The sequence below is a fragment of the Ostrinia nubilalis genome, chromosome 11 (genome assembly GCF_963855985.1).
Source record: "Ostrinia nubilalis chromosome 11, ilOstNubi1.1, whole genome shotgun sequence".
Taxonomy (NCBI): Eukaryota; Metazoa; Arthropoda; class Insecta; order Lepidoptera; family Crambidae; genus Ostrinia; species Ostrinia nubilalis.
In genome coordinates this window covers 6,493,011-6,515,875 of record NC_087098.1, presented here as the reverse complement: position 1 = coordinate 6,515,875, position 22,865 = coordinate 6,493,011, and the positions used below count along the sequence as shown (strand labels likewise).

At 36.1% G+C, this 22,865-nt stretch overlaps 1 protein-coding gene and 2 long non-coding RNA genes across 3 annotated transcripts; 2 read left to right on the top strand and 1 right to left on the bottom strand.

Moving 5' to 3' along the window:
* The first annotated feature begins 17,121 nt into the window (after positions 1–17,121).
* On the top strand, positions 17,122–22,482 carry LOC135075976 (acyl-CoA Delta(11) desaturase-like). The gene is made up of 3 exons (XM_063970423.1): positions 17,122–17,320; positions 21,202–21,538; positions 22,041–22,482. The coding sequence occupies exons 1-3, from the start codon at positions 17,122–17,124 to the stop codon at positions 22,480–22,482; spliced, it is 978 nt and encodes a 325-aa protein (XP_063826493.1).
* On the top strand, positions 17,781–19,089 carry LOC135076097 (uncharacterized). The gene is made up of 4 exons (XR_010258177.1): positions 17,781–18,022; positions 18,205–18,329; positions 18,640–18,804; positions 18,882–19,089. It is a non-coding gene; the product is annotated as an uncharacterized LOC135076097 (long non-coding RNA).
* On the bottom strand, positions 19,209–20,412 carry LOC135076098 (uncharacterized). Its single transcript, XR_010258178.1, has 3 exons — positions 20,237–20,412; positions 19,923–20,150; positions 19,209–19,447 (listed from the first exon to the last, which is right to left on the bottom strand). It is a non-coding gene; the product is annotated as an uncharacterized LOC135076098 (long non-coding RNA).
* Positions 22,483–22,865: the final 383 nt, after the last annotated feature.

Below are 22,865 nucleotides of genomic sequence, written 5' to 3'. Positions count from 1 at the left end.
ATAGAGTATCCATAAGAAAAAAAATTTTTTTTCATACATTAAACAAATCTATTTTTCTCGACAATCCTGCTAGGTGTAAGCATCTAATAAGTACAATAATTTATGCCACTAATAAGGTTTTAAATGGCATAAGTTTTGTAGCTGTACAAAGAACTTAGTACCTGTACCAACCCTTCATACAAAGTGGTTGTTCAACAATGAAAGTGGTTTTTTTTATTGTCCTGCATAATATAAATTATGTAAAATAAGTAAACGATATGTTTTAATTAATAAACCGTTATTGTCTTGCTAAAAAGTTGATACATTTGCAAAAATGCATTGTAGTAATTACCATGTTTCATTGCGCTACCGTTATCCACATTTTTTTTTCTAAGTCCGAGCTTTACTTGAGAACCAAGTGACGTACACTAATCTTGGGAGCCGCGCGGGTCAGCTTATATGAGAATTATTGAAGAAATGCTGTCCATCGGCTCAATACAGAGGTTTGAACATAGGTCTGACTCGCGGTCATCATTGTCCGACGCGGCCCGAACGGAAAGTTAAAGTGTCGCCCATCATTGTCCCCCATGGCCCGAACGGAATAGTGCCATTTTTAGGCTGGCAGCGAAGGTGTTAATCACCATACGTTCTTACTAGTCAGAGAACCGTGTTTAACGTTAACTAGTATAAATGTTCTTCAGTCAATTTGTGTATGAGATGCATATTCATGAGCCTGATGAAGATGAGGGTAGCTGCCAAAAACTAATGTGTTTGGATTTCCGAATAAAACTTAGGATACACAGTCGCTTTTATAGTGTTATTAATGTTTTGGTAAGTACAGAAGTAGTACATACTGATTTTTCTAGTGATGAATAAGAAGCTTAGTAAAATAATGGCCATGGTCTACATTGATGACTTATTGGTATTCTCCAAAGTATTTATGCGCCGTGCCCTTCAAAAATTGTCGTTATAACGTACTCGTATTTATCAAATGACTACATTTCACCTTACGAACATTATTTTTAGTTCAAGACAAAACAACATTTGTGACTAACTAGCACCTCGAATTATTTAGCGAAATAATTCACTTATCGAAACTTTTAAAAGATCTCGTAGAAGATATTGTTTTCTATAAAATTTTCTCACGAATTTTGTACAAAAAAGATATACTAGTATAGTCGTTGAGAAAATCATCAAGAATTTAAGCTTAGTAGAATCAAGTAGAATTTAAGCGAAATATTTCAACTTTTAAGTACAAAATACATAACATTGTAAATGTTATGTTCAATGATTCATGCAAATGTAGCATAAAAACGCAGTCGGAAAGTGCAGTGTTGTGCCATTTATATTTCCATCTCATTTCTGATGTTCTCCTTTCACTAAGTAAAGCAATTTATCTAATAGACGTTAAGAACTTAATGTTCTTGACGACGCATCTTGGAGAAGAAATACGTATAACTTTGTAATATAAAACTTTACCTATTTTATTTCTGACTTTACCAAATTATTATGTGTTTTATGTTCAAGAAAGAAGGTAGGTAATCCAATATTAACGGATCCATGAGGAAAGCCATGGATATATAACCCGGCCAAAGCCGGTACCCGTGTACGATGTTAATGGTCAAAACGTAATCGAATGAACCCGATTTCCGGATAAGAGAGATGATTTAGTTCCTGGAAGTAGGGTAATATTATAGGACGCTCAATCTGATGCCTGGGTAGCTTGCAGTATAAATAGAAGTGGTATTATTTTAGTGTACATGGCACTACTTTCTTGTCATGGCAGGTTTGGTTTATTACACTATTTTGTGGTAGAGAAGCACGGTTTGGTCGATGGCTGCGTGAGGGAAGGAATGCGCCAATTTCCGGCATTCTTTTTCTGTGCCCGTATCGAACCGTTTCTGTAACTTTCTTTTTCTTTTTAATTTATAATTGTCTACTGGTCTAGTTTCAATTAATAATTGATGTTACTAATATATTGCGTGTGGTGTTTACCTTAAATTAATTGTGCATTTAGTTATTACCACTATGGCTGTATTGTATGTATACTGTGTAAGTATCAATGTAACAATTTCTGGTAAATCATAAAATAAATTAATAATTTTTATGTTCTAAAGTTACACATAGGACATAATAAACTCCAGCTCGAGAACAAATAATTTTAGTAGAGTTTTCATGATTAGTAGAGTTCAAAAATACGTATACCCAAAATATTTTCGTATTATGAAATGCAGATTGGCCCTTTGTCGTTCTGGTATTATTGAGGTTTCCTATTACTAGAATTGGAAGAGGATTTGAAGCTTTGGCACCGATTGCAATACATAAATAACTGCTATTTATCAACTTAGCTCTAATTCAGTACCCCATCTCCCAAAGGTATCAGTACCTAAAACACCAAGTCACTATAGACTTTCCGCTTCATTCAAATTCAAATTCGGTAGAAGGTGCCTTTATTCAGAAATGTAAACTAGTGTGTGCTAGCTTTACCAACTGAGCCCTCGTTATATCAAATTGTAGAGCGTTAGTGATGTCACTATTACATACGTGTTCAATTTGTTAGCAAAATAATTGGTAATAGGAATTAGGTGCGTACTGGCGGTCGGCTACAGTTTTGACAGTATAGAAAAACTAATATTGATCGTTTTATTTGTTGTTTTCGTACAAATATATGGCGTCATTTGAGGTCTCTAACCCTTTTTCGTCGTCATGAGGTTTTTTTATTTTGTTTTGAAATACCGACGGTAATGATTATCACAAAAGGAACCTTTGTTTTCTACATTAAAATTCTGACAGATAGATACGAGTACCTACCGAAATTGGATAGTTTTCCAATTTCTATGATTTCAAGCATCCACCGAAAATCCTTGATTTCGCATTGATTTACTGTAGACTTTTCCTATAACTTTCAGTTCTACTATTGATATTATTGTGGTCGATTTTTTCAACCAAAATATAGTTCGTGTTGATATTATCGAAGCGCTGTCAGTGCTTCAATAAAATACATGTTCTCGTAATATAATTAATAAGGACACCCATGTCGCGTCCATCCGAAGGGGAATGTACAGGACTCGGATGACGTGGACTCATTATCCTTATTAAAGCGAATGCAGGGATACAAAGAAGTCAGTTTTTTTATTATTTTGCGAATATCTTTAGTAAGTAGATAAAACTAGAGAGACGTTATTGTGTGCTCATCTTAAATTGACCAGAGAAGAGATACCTAGAGAGCCTTAAGCTACCAAGCTTTTAACTTATAATGTTAAATGTTTTTTAAAAATGCTTTGATTTCCTTTTAGTGCCTGAAAACGCAACCTGTAGATTTTACTTCGTCATCAAAGTTAGTTTTTTTTTATCCACAGCGAGGAAGCTCTTGGCCTGTATCTCACCTGATGGTAAGTGACGATCAGGCCGAAGGTGGAAGCGAGCTTTACCCGGAATCCTCAACCACAGAGGAACTGGCTGTCTTACCTTTAACTGCCGAAACACAACAATACTGTTAACATTGTTGTTATGGCGACAGACTTAGATAAGATGGTGGTAGCTAGCCAGGCGGACTTAGAACAAGCCTTACCACCAACCAAACCGAACAGAAAAATCTGCCCCCACTGGGAATCGAACCCGGGACCTCTGCGTCTGAAGCAGGTGGTCTTACAACTAGACCACAGAGGCGGTTAAAGTGTTTAGGTATCTTTGTTCCCGTTGAGTTACAAGCAGTAGAAACAGCTACGAGTATAGAGTTCTTTAATTTGACATCTTTGTATCATAGTCATATATCTGCTCATTGATGGCACTGCAAGCTTGCTCAAGATTCCACACTGTTGATAAAAAAACATTACATTTAATACTAAAGTGGGTAGGTACAGACAGAAACACATTAGCTAAGTATGTGACTATAACACACGAGCAACTACCGGCAACTTGCAACGGATGCGGGGCGTCTCACGCGTCGCTCGCCTGCCAATATCCGTCTACCGTCACTTTGCTAACACTTCTACACTGCGATAATGCTCTACTTTCGCGTTAATTTGCGCGCGATTATCACGTGTATTGTTACGAATCAATGTAGCCAATGAGTTCGTAATACGTTTTTGTTAAAATAAAATTGGAATAAGGTTGTGTTCTCAACTTGGTTCGTTTTTGGGCACTTTGTGTGTTACGGTTACGAATTATTTGACGCCGACTGTACATGTAAAACATGTAGGTACAGATGTACAGAAAATATAGATTAAAATATTTTCTGAATGTTCATAAGAAAGAAGTTTGTGAGTTGTTTTACATGTTCAACGCATGTTTTTACCTCAGTACAAGATTAGACCTACTCCTACGATTGCATTCATATTATAAAGTTTAAAAATCTCACCAAATAGTTGTACTCACTTGTCTTGTACATTGTAGTAGGTACCTATTTCTTTATTGTTAATCATCATCGTCAATCTCTAGTTTGAACTTGTTAGGTACTTAATACAATGAATATAATAATTATGGTATTAATGTTCGTAATAAATAGGAAAAGTAATATAACAATCATCATCATCATCATCTCAACCATAGGACGAACATAGGCCTCCCCCAATGCTTTCCATGTTGCCGGGTTGGTAGCGGCCTGCGTCCAGTGCCTTTCTGCTACCGTTATGATGTCCACGGTCCACCTTGTGGGTGCGTTTAAATACAATAATAGACGGGGTGATATAACAATAAGTATGACGTAAGAAGAAGTATCTGCACTACGATTATAATAGGATTAACACTGAAAGTTACAAGCGTAAATTATTTCAAAAATAAACAGACTAGTGTAACGATAACGAGTCATTGCAACTTTATGGCCGCTGAAAAAGTGTAATCACATTAGAACCGCGGTCATCTGAGGATTTACGCCGGGCGGTGGACACTCTGGCAATGATCACACTATAAATGCTTATCACGCTCGCCCACCACTGAAGGTACTGTGGTTATGGACAGTAGATCCATAGTTTTAAAGTAAAACTTATTAAAAAAATATTCATTAATACGTAAAACAAATAACTTTCCCTCCAGTATACCGGACCGGAAGATATAGCGTCTCCCACTCGGTGGACCGACGATCTAGTGAAGGCGAGAAACACCTGGATGCGAGGTGTGTACAATTCCTTGGCCTTTGCTTCCAGCAGTGGATGACGGATCGGAAGACAAAGTGTAGGCAGGCATTCCACTTGGTTAACGGACGATCTGGCGAAAGTCGCGGGAAGCACCTAGATGCAGGTAGCGGAGGATTTTCGATCGTTGTGGAAATCCTTGGGCAAGGTTTTTTTTTGTACAGCAGTTGAGCAGCGTCTTTCGTTTAAAATGAACGATATGCAACAAAAGATGTTATGGTTTATTATCTCTCCATTTTAGCTACTATTTTAGGAGGTGCAACTGTAAAAATTTGGATTACTTAGTCTAGAACGTGAGCCTTCTATGCCATCGTAATTTGTGTCTTAAGGCTTGGTATTTCTGCTAAAGTAGGTATTTCGCGCTGTCAAAATCTGCGCGCGCAATACTTCGCCGAAGACAGCGCGCCAAAGAGCTCTCGCGGCTACACAGTATAGAAATACGCAGTTTAGAAATACGCAGTTGGTTAGGTTAGGTTGACTTCCTTCCGTTCAAGCGTCACACTCACAGCACTTTCTAATACAAATCATATCCAAGTGATACAAATTAAAACAACTTTCAAAATTTTTGGGAATATATTTTAGAATCGAATAAATATAGAATATAACTGCCAAAGTAAACACGGTTCAAAGAGGCGTGGCGTCACCCGACCTTCCGGAAGTTCCGCGCCGGCTAAAAGAATTTCAAGATTACGTCACCCGACCTATCGGTAGATCCTCGGGAGCTTGAGCGATTGGAAAAACATTTTATGATCAGTTACTCGTAGTAGCGATGTAGAGCTTGGATAATAAATTATAGTTGTTGCAATTCACAAAGCTTTGCATGTGGTTAATTACATTAATTTGTACACGCATCTATTTTGTTGTCTTTTTGTTTATTAATAAATAAAAATATCATACTAAAATTGCATACATATTTGTTTGTATTGGTCTGGGTGTTTTCTTTCCATAATTTATGTATAACGTATGTACGGGGCTCTGTATCGCAAATCACTATGAGCAATGAGCATCACACACTGTTACCTGGAGTGCATTACCGCAGCAAAATTTTTATAAATGTTGTGCTTTAGAGAGTCGAGGAGAGTATAGCAGATAATTAGTCCATCGTGAGCAGAAATTTGTCCACTAATAGCAAAATTCGTTCAAATTATAGTTTTAAAGTTATTGGCTAGAAGATTGTTTTATCTTGCAGCTTAGACCTTTAGCTACAGACCTTAGACAGTATTTTTGAAACATTCTTACGCATGGTGGAGGAAGGGACGCTCTAGAGCAGTGGTTGTCCGCGGACCACTGGTGATCCCTGGAGGCATTCCAAGTGGTCCACGATGTGCACTTGCACACCTTGGTCAAAACCACTTTTAACTGATTTTTGCAGTCAAACTGGTTTTGACCGATTATGAGGTGGTCCCTGACAAGACAGAAATTTGGTAAAATGGTCCCTCATGACTTAAAGGTTAAGAACCACTGCTCTAGAGACTCAAAACTACAAGGATACACATGAACTCCAGTTTTAAATCCGTTGATATCTGCTGCATCTGCCATGTTTTTGGCTATAAGATTCTTCTATCTTGCAGCTTAGACCTTTAGCTACAGACCTTAGACAGTATTTTCGAAACATTCTTACGCATGGTGGAGGAAGGGACGCTCTAGAGCAGTGGTTGTCCGCGGACCACTGGTGATCCCTGGAGGCATTCCAAGTGGTCCACGATGTGCACTTGCACACCTTGGTCAAAACCACTTTTAACTGATTTTTGCAGTCAAACTGGTTTTGACCGATTATGAGGTGGTCCCTGACAAGACAGAAATTTGGTAAAATGGTCCTTCATGACTTAAAGGTTAAGAACCACTGCTCTAGAGACTCAAAACTACAAGGATACACATGAACTCCAGTTTTAAATCCGTTGATATCTGCTGCATCTGCCATGTTTTTGGCTATAAGATTCTTCTATCTTACGGCTTAGACCTTTAGCTACAGACCTTAGACAGTATTTTTGTGAAAATTCTTACGCATGGTGGAGGAAGGGACGCTCTAGACACTTAAGTCCACAAGGAGTCACATCAACTCCAGTTTTAAATCCGTTGACATCTGCTGCATCTGCCATCTTTTTGGGTAGAAGATTCTTCCATCTTGCAACGTAGACCTTTAGCTACAGACCTTAGACAGTATTTTTGAAACATTCTTACGCATGGTGGAGGAAGGGACGCTCTAGAGACTCAAGTCTACAAGGAGTCATATGAACTCCAGTTTTAAATCCGTTAACATCTGCTGCATCTGCCATCTTTTTGGCTAGAAGATTCTTCTATCTTACAGCTTAGACCTTTAGCTACAGACCTTAGACAGCATTTTTTATTATTTATTTGTGTCAGTGTGCTCTTCTAAAGAGTGTAATACGATTGTATGTAGGTACTATTAAAATGTAATTTTAACTCATTGGTTTTGTCTCATATTTGAGGAATGTACTATGTATCATGAGTAGAGTCTTCGTTTAAAAGGATGCGAACGATTTAAATTTCAATAGGTAGACAAAATTGATAATTCTTAATTATCAAAAATTTAAGCTTTCTCCAGTAACACTGATATTATTATACTGTGACTCATCAAAGTCATCATTGTCAAAAATATTGACAAATCGCGAACTGTCACGGCCATAAAACTGACACGCGTCCGTCCTCCGTAAGCGCCACCGCGCGACTGATTGAGATTGTCCAAGCCGTCATGGACGATTTTTTCCACATTTTTTAACATAGTAACTAAATAAGACGCAATATAAAAATTTCATCCGTTAAAAGCCCTCAAGTTATTTCTGAACTTTAGTTTAGTAAAAGATTTAGAATCTCAAATCGCTTATTTTAAAAATAAAACCATAAATAGAAAACGAATAGAGGTAACTTTGGGAATATATTCTATCGAGTCAACTTCATCAAATCGTGTTTCCATCCGTTAATAGCCCTAGAAAATATCCTCAACTATGCCCAATAAAAATCTTAGCCTTTAATTTTACTGTTTAGTACCTCAAAAATGAAAAATGAAAACCTCATTTTCGCCATTTTCTCTGCTACCCGGCCTTAAGTAAGAGTAATAAAGAAAATATTAATATATCATCCGCTAGCTGAGGGTTATTTGACGGGGGATTGAGATAAAAGAGACATCGCCCATCCTTCGATAGCGCGAGTGATATTTTGAGAAATTATCTTTGTTTTTTAATATACTATTTAAAACTATTCTACTATGTACTTTTTTTGACTTTAGGATAGTTTTAAAACATTTTTTTGCACATTGAGGACTACAATTTCCAAATGAAAAAAAAGTTGTAAACAAAATATTTAAAAGTTGGAAAGTTTCGATATAACAAGAATAGAAATAATAGGTACTGCATCATTATCATGCGGGTCGAAAACCGTACATTTTTATGAAATTAAAAATATGCGGCCATATTTAATTAATTATGCTAATTTTTCGAATCGTCTAATGATCTCTGGGACTAAGTGGAGATTTATAACGCTCTTGTGTGTTAAGTAATATTAATAGCGTTTTCGTTAAGTTGCCTTTGTGGAAAATAAAAATAATAATTAATTGGTACCTACAAATTTCTCATTGTCATGAAGCTAATGAAAAATAATAATGCTTTGTAAGACTATCACAAAGATGGTCTTAATGGATGGTCGGTTTTTAAGAAGGTTATAACGACTGGTGAGTTTGGGCACAGAATAAGTAATAGTACAGGTACAGAAGGATTACTCCGCAAGACGATTTAAATAAATGCGAGTCTTGCTACGACGCGATACAGTGGAATTCAGCTCGCACAGCACTACGTACCTACAATTTTATTCACCTACAAGTTTTGTCTCTTTCTATCGCGTGCCTCTGAACTCTTCTTACGCTGTTAGGGTTGCTGTCTAGTGAAAAAATAATTAATCTACTTATTTGTAATGAGGTACGTATGTAGGTAAGTACGCATTCATTATGGAAAACCTTGGGGGAGGCCTTTGTCCAGCAGTGGACGTCATTTGGCTGAAACGAACGAACGCATTCTGAGCAGTAGTCATGGTAGGTTAGGTTCCTATACCTACTATCCTAAGAATTATTGATTACCTACATGGCCAACATACCTTTCAGCATCTTTGAGAAGCCAAAAAAAAGATAAATCCGGTAGATTTATTTTCGAATTTAAACACCCGAACGCCGCACAATATTTCTTTCTCTTTATGTCCATTTTTAAATAATACTTCGATTATAGAATTAGGTTCTACAACGCACGCCAGCGTCCTGACGGGCGCGCGCGTGACACTCGACTGATATAATACCCGCCGGCGGGGCGCTTCGCTGTAGGTAATTATCGGATGTACCGCGCGGAGTGAGCCAGGCCTGGTTTGGGTTTCATTTGTAATTCAGTTATTAAAGCAATAGTTTATAGTAATAGTTAGTTGTGTGACTTACATAATATACGAGTACTAAGAGAATCTATTGGATTGAACTAAGCACACTTAAGACTTTTCTATTACAAACAGAAATTGTCTACTTCACAATAAAACAACGTAGGTGTCTAAAAACATTAGAATCTGAAAAAACATTCTGCGTTTGTCCCGCCTATAAACTAAATCAGAAAAAAACATAACATAAAGATATGCCGCTACCAAAAAACACGAATACACGTATTTGTCAAAATAAAAATGAACCTTGGAACGTAGCCAGAGAATACTTCCCGCATAAAAATTGCTCGAACTGAAAAGGCGGAAGCTTGCCGTAAACTAATAAGCACGTTCCTCATTATCGATTTATGGTTCCAATAAATTATGGTGAAGTCTAGAGAAATATTGCCCGTTTTCTGGCAAGGTTTTCAAGACTAGGTTTTGGTGTAAAAAGAAAAAATGGTCAAGTGCGATTCGTTTTGATGCACTCCGGGTCCCGTAGGGGATTTTACTTTTTTGAGTACAAAACACGATAGAAGAGCTTTAATGTATATTGTCATCATTTTAGCCACAGGACGTCAACTGCTGAACATAGGCCTCCCCAATGATTTCCATATCGCCCGGTTGGTAGCGGCCTGCATCCAGCATGGGGCAGCAAAGCAAGGTACTGGAGTGGAGGCCACGTACCGCAAAACGCAGCGTGGGACGTCCACCCACAAGGTGGACCGACGACCTCTTTGAAACTATAAAGAAGTAGAACGAAAATAATAATTTATTTAACATTGCTATTGGTGTAATATGTGATGTAAACTAGTCTTTAGAGGACCAAGATAATGATACTTTATCGGTGTAGAGTCGGCTTACAAAAAGGAGAAAGAACTATCTCTTCTTTCTACTCTTCTTTTCTCTTATGTATTTACAAATTATCAATTTTAGTTCCACGGGATCGTAATTAGTTTTGTTTGGTACATAAATTATGCGAAAGCCGTGTATTTTGTGATTGCGTTAACCTGAAAGCTGAATTTATAGCCACAGGGGTCAAAACCGCAGTGTTTAAATTTTGCTTGACCCTCTCTTGAAGTAAAGGGTTTTGATTGTTTAGACTTTAGACAGACGGACATAGACAAGGAAGTTATCTTAAATGGGAAACATTAAAGAACATCAAAACCAAGTCAATCTATTTGTCTAAAGCAATCATTTTCTTAGAAACTACTCGACAAAGAGAACTGAGATTTGCATGAAGACGTTGATTGGACAAAAATAAATTGAATAGACTATTATTTATTTAAAAGGTTGCTTTTCTATGACGTGTACTAATGTGCCAAGGTGTATATTAATACCAATGAAAACTATAGTATTATAGGTAGTATAATAGAATATCAAAAATGATTTATTTGGTCTCCATCATCTATCTCTATTAAAAGGGTTGCAACAAAAGGTCACAAACAAATAGTTTGATGCCGAAAAGATGCATCTATGGCTCAATCTAATAAACCAAATCTCCTTAACACAGGCTCTATAATTTTGTAATAAAAACGGGACATTATAGTTTGTCAGTTTTTTTAAGTGCGGAACCCTAAAACCGTAAAAGACGTAGCTACTAGTAGAGGCGAAGTTTCCCCAGAGACTTTCCGGAACTTAGTAAATAAACAGATTTATCTAGAACGTTGTAATGGAGGCCGGGCCTTTATAACGTGGAATTTCGATACGCCTGAGAGGATGAACTAGTTGAGACCTAATTAACTTGGTAACTGATACGAACTTTTAAATAGTTTGCGTTTTGAATTATTGGCACTTTTTGCAAATGCTCGTTTAGTACTCGGATACATTGTAGGATTTATAGGTAAGTATTTGATATGTGGACCAATGTGACGAAATCTCTAGGTAGTTAAGGCCATTTGTCCACAATGCTAGGGCAAGTTATTTGAGACGTGTATAAGCGCCCTGGAATGGACCTAGGTACTGAAAAAAGATTTGTATTTGTACTTGATCCTGAAGAAGTATAGTAGAATTTAAATGATAAAGATCTTTGGACATTTTACACTGCGCCATCTAGTCCCAAACTACGCAAAGCTTTTAATTAAAGATTGACCGTACACAAACCCCTGGAAAAGACGACTCACTTAAATCGTGCGGTTCTACCTGAGTATGTTTGTCTCTGCACATTTCTGCAGATTTACCTCACATACCGTTCCCCATTTCAAGCAAGGAACAATTATTTCATGTAAATGACCTTTGCACAGGCGGCACGAAACATTAATAAATAAACGGGGCACGTACACCGCATTAACTCAGTCTACGTTATCCTGCGCAGGATCACAATACAGGCTGACTTTGCAAACAGTGTCTAAGGCTAGGTTGCACCATCTTACTTTGACTTTAATAAACGTCAAAAATCTGTCAAACTCTATACAAAATACACCGGTTATCGTTATAGTCACGGTTAAAGTTAGGTGGTGCAACTCAGCCTTATTTTAGGAGCGACTCCGAATCAGTAACTTAATCTATTTAGAGCCGATTTTTCAATCGTCAGTATCTTTTAACTGAAGAATAAGCTTGTCATTTTGACACATTTCCCATAATACTGAAACTGTCAATGTGCCAAACTTAGGCTGAGTTGCACCATTTTACTTTAACTTTGACAAACGTCAAAATTCTATCAAACTCCATACAAAAAGCACCGGTTATTGTCATTGTACCAGTTGAAATAAGGTGGTGCAACTCAGCCTTATTCTTCAGTTATAAGTTATCTGACGATTGCAAAATTAGTCCTTACGTTCATTATTTTTATCCGCTGTGTGCGGTTTCAAAATTGGCACACTCACAATCATTCATAGAAAAGTACGTAAACTGTTAAAATACGGTAAAGCTTAAAATACATAATGGTGCGCGAAAATAAGCCTTAACCTTCAAAACTTAAGATAAGGGCACCCACTAATAACTACTTTTTTTTTGCGAAAAATAACCACGATGAAAAATAATTACGATAAAGTTGTATTCTTATTGTTCTATAGAGCTTATTAAAAAAAAATAGATCCTGTTTGCAAAGTCACCCTGTATGTATAGAATATACGTCGTATAACACCGTAACTGACAATAAGCCGACAAATATTTCTGCAAGAATAAACCTTTGTTGCGTGTCGCGACACGATTTATAATAATTTCCCGTAAACACAGCCTCGTATAAAATCGCGGCAAATTGTGACAAATTATTATGTCTTCGGTTGGACACACAAAAACGGGCAATTACTTTTGCGAATATTTCAAATATAATAGCATTCATTATGTTACACTGAAGGAAGTTCCACATAAATTGTAAGAAGACAAAGCTTTGGAATAAAGTCCCAAATAATTGTAATTTTTTGGTAATTTGTGTCTAATATGTACAAAATATAAACTTTTTTTTCTCGCTCGCTTGCTACTTTTAGGTAATGTTCTACAAATGTATGAAGTTTTTCTTTAATTACTTTTTTATCCACACTGATTAAAAGGGTGATAATTTGCGGTACCAAATTCCATTATAAAATTATGTACCTAAAGTATTGTAAAGTAACGAAATTGTGACGTAACTAAATAAACATCTTCTTCTCGAGGGTTAAAACTCTAGTAAAAGCTTTAATAATAATACCGTTAGAGGTGGAATAGTGTAAAGCAATCGTAATCATTTGACAGTTCATAACGTACGATTATTCTTTCCATGTTAAACTTTTAAAGTTGTGCCTTACCTTTGATCAATTTGTTCTACATTTTTAAAAGAAAGAACTCCGTTTAAAGTCGATTTGAATACTATAGCATTATTATACTGACCAGACAGCTCGATACCACTTTATACAGCGCTACATTATGTTTCACTGTCAATAATGTACTGTTACATTCGTGTTCCATTCCTTTTGTGCTCTGCAGAAACCTTTTTACCCTTCGAATTCGCGACCAAAAGGGAACGCTTTAAGTGCAAGGGTTACAAAAAAGCTTACAATGCCATTTTAACACCTCTTTTTTGTCAATATAAATTAAATTTATAGCACCCGTGTCCTCATAAGCTTTTTTTGTCCTTGCTCTAGTTTGAGAACTATTTTCAGCTGGCGCAAATTATGCCCTAATACAGCAATTATACAGAATATTTGACCAATTAGGTTTCGCGCACTGCTGAGCAGATAATTAGAAATCGCATACGTTAATTAGGTACGACTGCACTTTATAAAATGGTGTTCACATAATGATTATAGTCATAAAATATTTATGAAATATTTCCATATAAATTCATTTAGTTTGTTTTCAAAATTGTTCATTATTAGTAAATTTCTAAATACTTAGTACGAGTTGTTTTTCAACATCATCATCATAATAATTTCAGAACATAGACTTCCCCCAATGAATAATTTCCATAATGGCCGGTTGGTAGAGGCCTGCATCCAGCTCAGTATTTGTGTAATAAATACAGTTGTTATTGTCCCAGTTATCGTCATGATGTTTGTACCTACATTTATTTCAAATGATAATATTATTGTCTACATCGGCTCTGACTATGAGTTTAAACTGAAGCATCAAGGGTTACAGATGTACTAAAAACGGTGATGAGACCAAGCGAACATCTATAGAACAGGGACTCTCAAACTTTTTGAAATCCTTTCGAAAAATAATTATGCAACTCTCATAAAGTTCAAAAATAGAAAATGTATAAAGTTCTTTACAGATCAATGATTGCATTGTGAAACAATGAAGGTCTTTTAGTAGGGCCTACAAAAAAACTTACCTACTTTGTCAACTTTGGCATTTTTGGCAGTGAAATATAATGTAGGACAGTAATCCAAAAGAATGAATGTATGTACCTATATAGCCAACAATATAGCACTAACAAAACATTCGTTAGGACAATATGCCAGAAATTCATAAATAAATATGCATATTAAAATTAATGAAAAACTGTGTTAAGTTCGATGGATTACCTAACTAGTCCAGTAGAATTAAACACAAAAATGAATTAAATCGGAAATAATTCCTACTAAAGATTTGAATGCTTTAATGGCTTCATTAGTTGCCCATAAAGACTCTCCTAGGTTTTCGACTTCGACGGAGTTGTGCTTAAGTGGTGGGGGCCCCCGAAAGGGGTGCTTTTTCGGTTTTCCGGTTATACCGCGTAAAGGACTTATCCTATCGAAAAGTGGTCTTCCTGACGGTTGAAGGTCATTTAATCCTGCATTAAATAAGACCAAATTCATATGTTTTGAACAAACCGTTCTCGTGCAAATGTTCGGCAAAGTAGAAAATATGTGTATAATTAATGACCCTCTCCACGTCCAATGGCTCGTTACCCGCAGGTTTCCAAGTCTTGAAAAGAAGCGTCTCAACCAGTGTAACTCTATCAAGGCTTACGAGCTGGATGCGCCTAGCCTTGTTCGTCCCAGCCGTTCCTTAACTGCGGTTGCTGCACCTCTCCCTGGCACTCTCCTGAACGACTCTGTGTTACCTAATGTGGCTGTCCCTCTTCAGGGACAAGGAAGAGGGACAGCTGTACAGGAGGGTACAAGGAAGAGGGACAGCCACATTAGGTAACACAGAGTCGTTCAGGAGAGTGCCAGGGAGAGGTGCAGCAACCGCAGTTAAGGAACGGCTGGGACGAACAAGGATAAGCGAATCCAACTCGTGAGCCTTGACAGGGATACGCTGGTTAAGGCGACCCTTTACAAGGCTTGGGAGCTTACGGGTGACGAGCTATTGGACGTGGAGAGGGTCATGAATTATACACATATTTTCTACTTTGCCGAACATTTGCACGAGAACGGTTTGTCCAAAACATAATATGAATTTGGTCTTATTTAATGCAGGATTAAAATAATGCCCTTCAACCGTCAGGAAGAACTCTTTTCGATAGGGTAAGTCCTTTACGCGGTATAACCGGTAAACCGAAAAAGCGCCCCTTTCGGGGGCCCCCACCACTTAAGCACAACTCCGTCGAAGTCGAAAACCTAGGAGAGTCTTAATGGGCAACCAATGAAGCCATTAAAGCAATAAAATCTTTTGTAGGAATTATTTCCGATTTAAAATCTTCTACTACTTCTACTGGCCTAAACGTTCGATTTAGTAATAAAGGTTTCGAACAACGGCACATCAAGGTAAATTGTGGTGGCACCTTAAATAACTGTATTAGTTGCGATTTTGCAATAAAAATATATAGTCTGATATGCTGACGTTGTAACTTAGAAATTCTTGATACCTATACTTTGAGAATAAGCTGGTTTCCCAAACATCTTAGCTTATTGTCTCGCGTAATAGCATTTCCAGTAGTAAAGCACTGTCTATAAAATACCCTATAAACTGGATATCATGATATTGCGTTCATGTAACACTGCACTTTTATGATGCATGTTGATATAAATTTTTATAGCGTTATCAGAACTGCGGATTCAATTTTCAAAAGAAGATTACGGCGCTATCAATTTTGATTTTAAATTAACTTGTTTTTCTTTTATAATCCGTTGTGAGTTTTGTGTTTTTTGTGACAATGACAGATTTATAGTGGTTTTACAAGATTTTTTAAGTTTCTAAATTACTTTTAATTGGTGTTAATGTCATTTAATGAAATAAGTAAGTACTTGAAGGGACAAAATCGCAAATTTTACCTTGTACCTAACTTAATTTAACATTTGTGTGTTTACTCATAAGTACTTTATTAATTTTTGGAGTTACATCAGGCAGGAAACTGCAATTGGAACCTTTTTTATTCTGACTTTCATACCGATGTAGGTAGGTATATTTGTGTTAGGTTGGCTATGTTACGCACATGGCTACAATACTGAAAAACTTCAGCTAAGCCATTTTTTTTGGGTGTGACGAAAACGTGCGTAACAAACAAAGGTATGTTATTGTCACGTAAACATGAAATAGGTACCTACTTAATTATAAAGCAACGTAACTTTTTGGGGTAATTCACGATGTTTATTTTACATTTTTAAAATTTTAATTTCAACCAAATCACGTCCACTGATGGACAAAGGCCTCCCCCAAGGATTTCCATAACGACGGTCCTGCGCTACCTGCATCTAGATTCTTCCAGCGATTATCACCAGATCGTCGGTTCACTTAGTGGGGGGCCTTTATCATCAGCCGTCAGTTCTGCGTTCAAAAAAGCACAGAGTGCTGTGGAGAGGGCTATGTTCGGTGTTTCTTTACGAGGTCGAATCAGAAATGAGGAGCAAGCTGAAGTGGCAATGGGCAGGGCATACCTACTTACTTGAAGTTATTGTTTATGCCTATATCTTGACTTACCTAGTATTACCTCAGTGAGCTTTATTTCGATCGATCATAAGCTATAAGTATTTTAAAGTAATCATCACACAAAAACGTGTTAAATAATATTTTCAGAGAATCATCCTTCACTACGTCTATGTTTACTACTACTATTGATAAATTTGCATTTTAACTACTCCTAGACTAGGCAGTTCATTTTTTATATATCCGCTCAGCTGTAATAAATAGCCTTACATTTCCTTTAGTTGTCACCCTCATAGAGTAATAGTTGGTCGCCTAAAGGTGTGGTCGTTTATTATCATTTACTAATTTTTTTAAATTATTTGTGGTAGATTTTTCTTAGCACAAATACAATATGGCTTCACGATTACTTGAAACAGATGAAGAACCAACTGATACAGATTTGAAAAAGAATGTAACGCCATCTGATTTATCACTGAACAAGTTACAAATTGTGTATTACTTAGTTATATTTTATATTTACATCCATGTTGCTGCATTTTATGGCCTTTATTTGGGTTGTACATCAGCTAAATGGTCTACTATGGGATTTGGTGAGTAGTTTATATAATTTTTATTATTAGAAATATACTTATCAATGTATTATAGTAATTTAAATTGAATTCGACCAGGTAACGATAGATTATGGTGCTTACCTTTACACGGGGATGACTTGAATAGATTACGTTTTTCTAACCATCCGTGTGAAATTGGACATGAGTGATGATTACTATTTTCTGTTTATTCCTATGTCCACATTATAACAAATAAATGAAAAACCATACAATATACAGGGTGGAATTTTGTAATGCCACCTGCAGTGCGATTCTATAAAACCTTCACCTAGACATCGCAACTAAATCCGCGATGAGTTTTTAGATTTGCATTCTATAAACTCGATCGTCGGCACGAATTTACTCTAGCGCTACGCTTGTCGGCGCGGCAGCGGGTTGAACTAATTGATCGTGAGATTTTGTATGGGATGACGTTTTGAGTGGCATTCTATATGGAAATTCCAGCCTCATTTCGAAACACACTTCGCACTCGAATGCGCTCCAAAATGTCAAATAAAAAGTTAGTATTTTGTGAGTGAGAATAGACGGAGTTTTAGAAAATTGCATTAAAATTACATTTATTAGTGTTCAAATGTGTTAAAAATAAGTTTTGTGATATTTATTTGAACTAAATTATGCATATTAGGGATGACACGAATGTTTTTATTAAAGGAAAATGGATTTCAACTCGAGTAGGTAAAGGTAAGCTTATGTAAAGTTATTTTTTTATTAAGTACATTGATATTATTACACAGTTTAAAATAGATTTCAAACAATGAATACATGGATCTTCATACAGTATCAGTAGCTAGAGTCTGTATTTTATTACATACTTCGTCCTCATTGGAATACCTACCATATATAAATTTAATGATTTGTTTCAGAGATATTATGCACCTTGTAATTTTTGGCTAAAGGCAGTAAACTGTAAAGTAATTAATAAATTTACCAGCAGAGAACGATAACGTTTTTACTGTCGCAAAGGTTACGATGCAAGAAAGTGCAATTGGTAGGTAAATTGGGTATCAATTTTGTAATAGTTTTTTTAGACAATTACATTGGGACAGTTGCATTTAGATAGCTTTGAAAACCACGGGTTTGATATAAAGCTAACGAGTTCACAATAGGTACATTCACATACAATTACATAATAAATATTGTTACATTAGCAAGGAAATTTAGTCCTTAAGCTTATATGTAATACAATAAATAACTTATGTCCTTGTGTGATAGAGCAGGTCTTTTTCCTGTTCTTTGATCACCCTTATGTAACCTCATCACTCGAAGAATGTGTCTTCTAATATTATTTCTTTTTTCAGATAACAGATAAAGATCTAAATAAGTCAAATGTGGATTCAACTTAATATGGTGGAATGGTGGTGCTATGCAAGTCTGATTTATTTTTAATCACTGTATCTACCTACCTATAGTAAAAAAACCACTTAAGAGATGTACAAAGGCTGGTGATGAAGTGGTTTTGCTTGGTGAGTCACTACTACTTAGGATGTGAGGCAATTTTAATTTTTGTAATGTGTGATTGATGCTTGTGTTCTTTTTTTAGGTGATTTAGGATATGCTCCAAGCGCCTGCCTAATGACACCAGTGAGTGGTACCGAAGATAATTCCCCAGAAGCACTCATATAAATAAATCTAACTATAAATCAAACATTTTACATCTCTATGTACCTAAAAGAATAATAAGTGTGGATATGTACAAACTTTCATTAAAATTTTTGTTTCATCTTAATTATTTTGAATAATAAAGTATACCTATGTATAAATGTTTTTCGTATTTAAAATAATTATTAAGACTACCTCTAATTTTATCATTACTTTCTGAGGGGCACAGTAATAGAAATATGTAGTAAAGAAATTAAACAAATAAAGCTGTAGTAATATTTTATCTTTAATCCATTTATTAGCTTCTGCTAAAGCTTTCAATCCTTTTCCCAGTTCAGTCAGGGCTTCAGTCAGTATCTCTTCTCTTTCCGCTTTGCGTTCCACACAATGTCTGCAAGTCCTGCTGTTCTACCACCCTCAGGAATCTCTCAGTAAATGTTGCGTATTCCGATCGCTGTTGAGACGGCGGTGGAGTAACAGTACGTGGAGGAGTTGTGGAATGTTATGCTGAAAAAGACAGTATGAAAAATAATGTATTAAGTTTTAATGGCATTTGTGACATAAGTATGTGCATGGCATAACATCCATACAAGATAAAGTTTTCTATATCTGAAACAAACTTAGTGGGTTGGTTTCAACTACATCTCTATTAGGTACTTGGGCTTAAATAAAATACACTTTAGTAAAGTAGGTACCTACTGAAGCACTTTGTCATAAACTGCACAAGTAGTTCATGATTATTTCATTAAAAATAAAAAAAGCCCCAAACTTCGGTGGTTTTTGTCAATTTATATCTGACTGGTCTTTACAAAATATAAAAAAGTTAGAACAAAATCATGCATTACTCTTTTAATTTAGATTTCGGTGGGGCTATTAATGAATCCAACGAGCACACTTTAAAAACCAACATTCGTTGCACATCTTGTGGTTTGCTTTTAAAGAATGTTAAGTGGGTCAACCATGTTGATAAGTGGATACTAACCTTGGCCTTTGTTCATTGTTTGTAATGTTTATAGTGTTTAGCGCACGGCTTGTTCCTCCTACTGAAGCTGCCAACCTCGTTATGTGGTATTTTTATTCTGTATAATGGCTTCAATGGTGTGTATTTCAAGAAACCCTTTGCTAAGCCAGGGTTTCTTTTTTTTTACATAAATTCGAACAGTTTCAACTTGGGACTGACGATGGGTGAGAGGATCGTGCCTCATTTGGACTGAAACATTTTAAATTAATTACATTATTACTTAAGTAACTTAAAAATATAGTATAAAACTTTCACAAACACAAATGTATACTTACTTTAAGATAATTTCTCAATCTCAAACATCAATAACATCAAACGTAAACAATCAACAAGTAAATTTGACATTTTGTTTCGTTTGTAAGAGCACAGATTATGTATATGCTATGAATTAGAGATTTCTAGTTTTTAACGTAAAATCTGCCTTAATTTGTTCAGATTATGACATTTAAGTTAAAGAAATAAATAATGACTTCAAGTTTTGTGCCAAAATCTCAATATTTTAAATAAAAAACTTGAATCGAAAAACTCGACTAACATTTTTGTTGCGTGTGTCAATCCCTAGGCCGCCTCACTGTTCACTTGTCATCACTCGCGCTGAGAAATGTTTACAGAATGCCGAATCAAGGTCATTTTGTAACTTATGTGAAGGGACTCTGAACATCGTTGGGTGAAGGGAGTTTTTGTTAGAATTTTATAGAATCGACATGCTGGAGGGAAAGTACTCTTAATATTGTAGATAGAAATTTTTTCTCATAGAAAACATTCCTTTATTTTTGAAAAGAAATAGAACTGCATTCAAAGATTTCCAAAAAATTGCTTGCTACACCCGGGAATCGAACCAACTAAAATCTGTTAAAAATTCACCCTGTATTTTTATTACATCAATCGTTAGGGTTAAGTAACTATAAGGATGAAATCTCTCTAACAAACTTGATAAATCAAATGAAAGGAAAACCATGAATCCTTAAATTATTTTAATTATACTACAGAAAGTTGTACGGTATGGTAGTGAATTTTCGTAAAATTTTCGAAAATCTTTGAATGCAGTTCTCTTTCTTTTCAAAAATAAAGGAATAATTTCTTTCAGTAAAATTTTCTATCTACAGTATTGAGAGTACTTTCCCTCCAGGTGGCATTACAAAATTCCACCCTGTATATGTGTGGCATACCCACAAACATTTCTACAATAAGTGACAATGATGTGAACTCTACGGGTATTATACATATTTTCTTATTCCAGGAGTGCTGATGCATATATTGGGTACCATCGGCATCACAGCAGGTGCCCACAGACTGTGGTCCCACAGATCATACAAAGCAAAACTTCCCCTGCAAATAATGCTCATGGTATTTAATAGCATAACCTCTCAAAAGACAGTGATAAATTGGTCAAGAGACCATCGCGTCCACCATAAATGTTCCGATACCGAAGGAGACCCTCACAACGCCAGCCGTGGATTCTTCTACTCGCATATGGGTTGGCTGATGACCAAAAAATCGGAGGAGGTTATAAAACAAGGGAAAGTTATAGATGTGTCTGATTTATACAGCAATCCTGTCATACGCCTCCAGAATGAGTAAGTGTAGTTCTAACTTGTAATTTAAAAAAAAAAAACTATGTAAAGTTTGTGGTAATTAAAATTCAAATAGTTATTCAGTACAAAGGCCCTTTCCAGGGCACTTATACACGTCCCAAATATAGCTTGCCCTACCACCACATCAGGACACCATATGGGCTGGTGCTGAGAAGAAGTGGCGGAAGAAACTCAGTCACGTTTGTCAGTCTCTTGTTCAATAAAATACAGTAATTTAAAGCTTACATGACACGCAATTGAGTGCGAGCTAGGCTGCTAAAATCCACGCACTCTTGTCATTTAAATAATTAGATAATGAAACATAAATGATGATTTGGAAAACCATAATAAGAAGTTGTAAAATTGGCATTTGGCAGTGATACATGGTTAGATGGATATTTAGACATTAGTATACGAGTTAGCCTCGTTAAAAAAAGAAACGTTTTCCTCTGCTGTGGGGTTGCTTTATTTACTACTAAGTAATACTTTCTTAATCTCATTGCAGTTATCCGGCACCTATTATTGGAACACTCTGCTTCGTTCTCCCGACTGTCATACCGATGTACTTCTGGGGTGAAACCTTCAACAACGCTTGGCATTTGAACATGTTACGTTTTGTCGTGACCTTGCACATCATCTGCTGTGTCAACAGTGTTGCCCACTTCTGGGGTTACAAACCGTACGACAAAAAACTTCGACCTTGCCAAAATCCCATTCTAAGTTCTGTCGTTCTTGGGGAAGGATTCCACAACTACCACCATGTGTTCCCGTGGGACTACCGCGCTTCTGAGCTTGGAAACAAATACCTGAACCTCTCTACTATGTTCATTGACTTTTTTGCTTGGGTTGGATGGGCTTATGATCTCAAGGCAACATCTGAAGAGATTATTAAGAATCGAAAAGAGCGAACAGGCGACGGCACGGATCTATGGGGACACGCTGATTGAACTATGTTTATTTCTTAATATTTTATACTATTGATGACGAAATACAGTTTTAAAATCATGTTGTTTTATTTTCTCAAAGACAATTATTATGTCATAAAATATATTAACGACACCATTGTAAACTGAAACCTGCATTTAATAACATTTATGAAAATATGAATAAAAATCATTGTAACAAAGAATATGTTGTTTTTCAATATACACTAATCATTTTCCTAACACCAGATTGGAAGAGCCTTTTGAGAGAAATATCGATCAAAAGTCATGTCAGACGTCCGCCATGGACGGATGTAAAGAGTCCTTTACAACTGAGATTATAACGATGGTGTTAGACTTCCCGCAAACTATAGACTTTTTGTAATCGGGTTATACGTTACACCGAT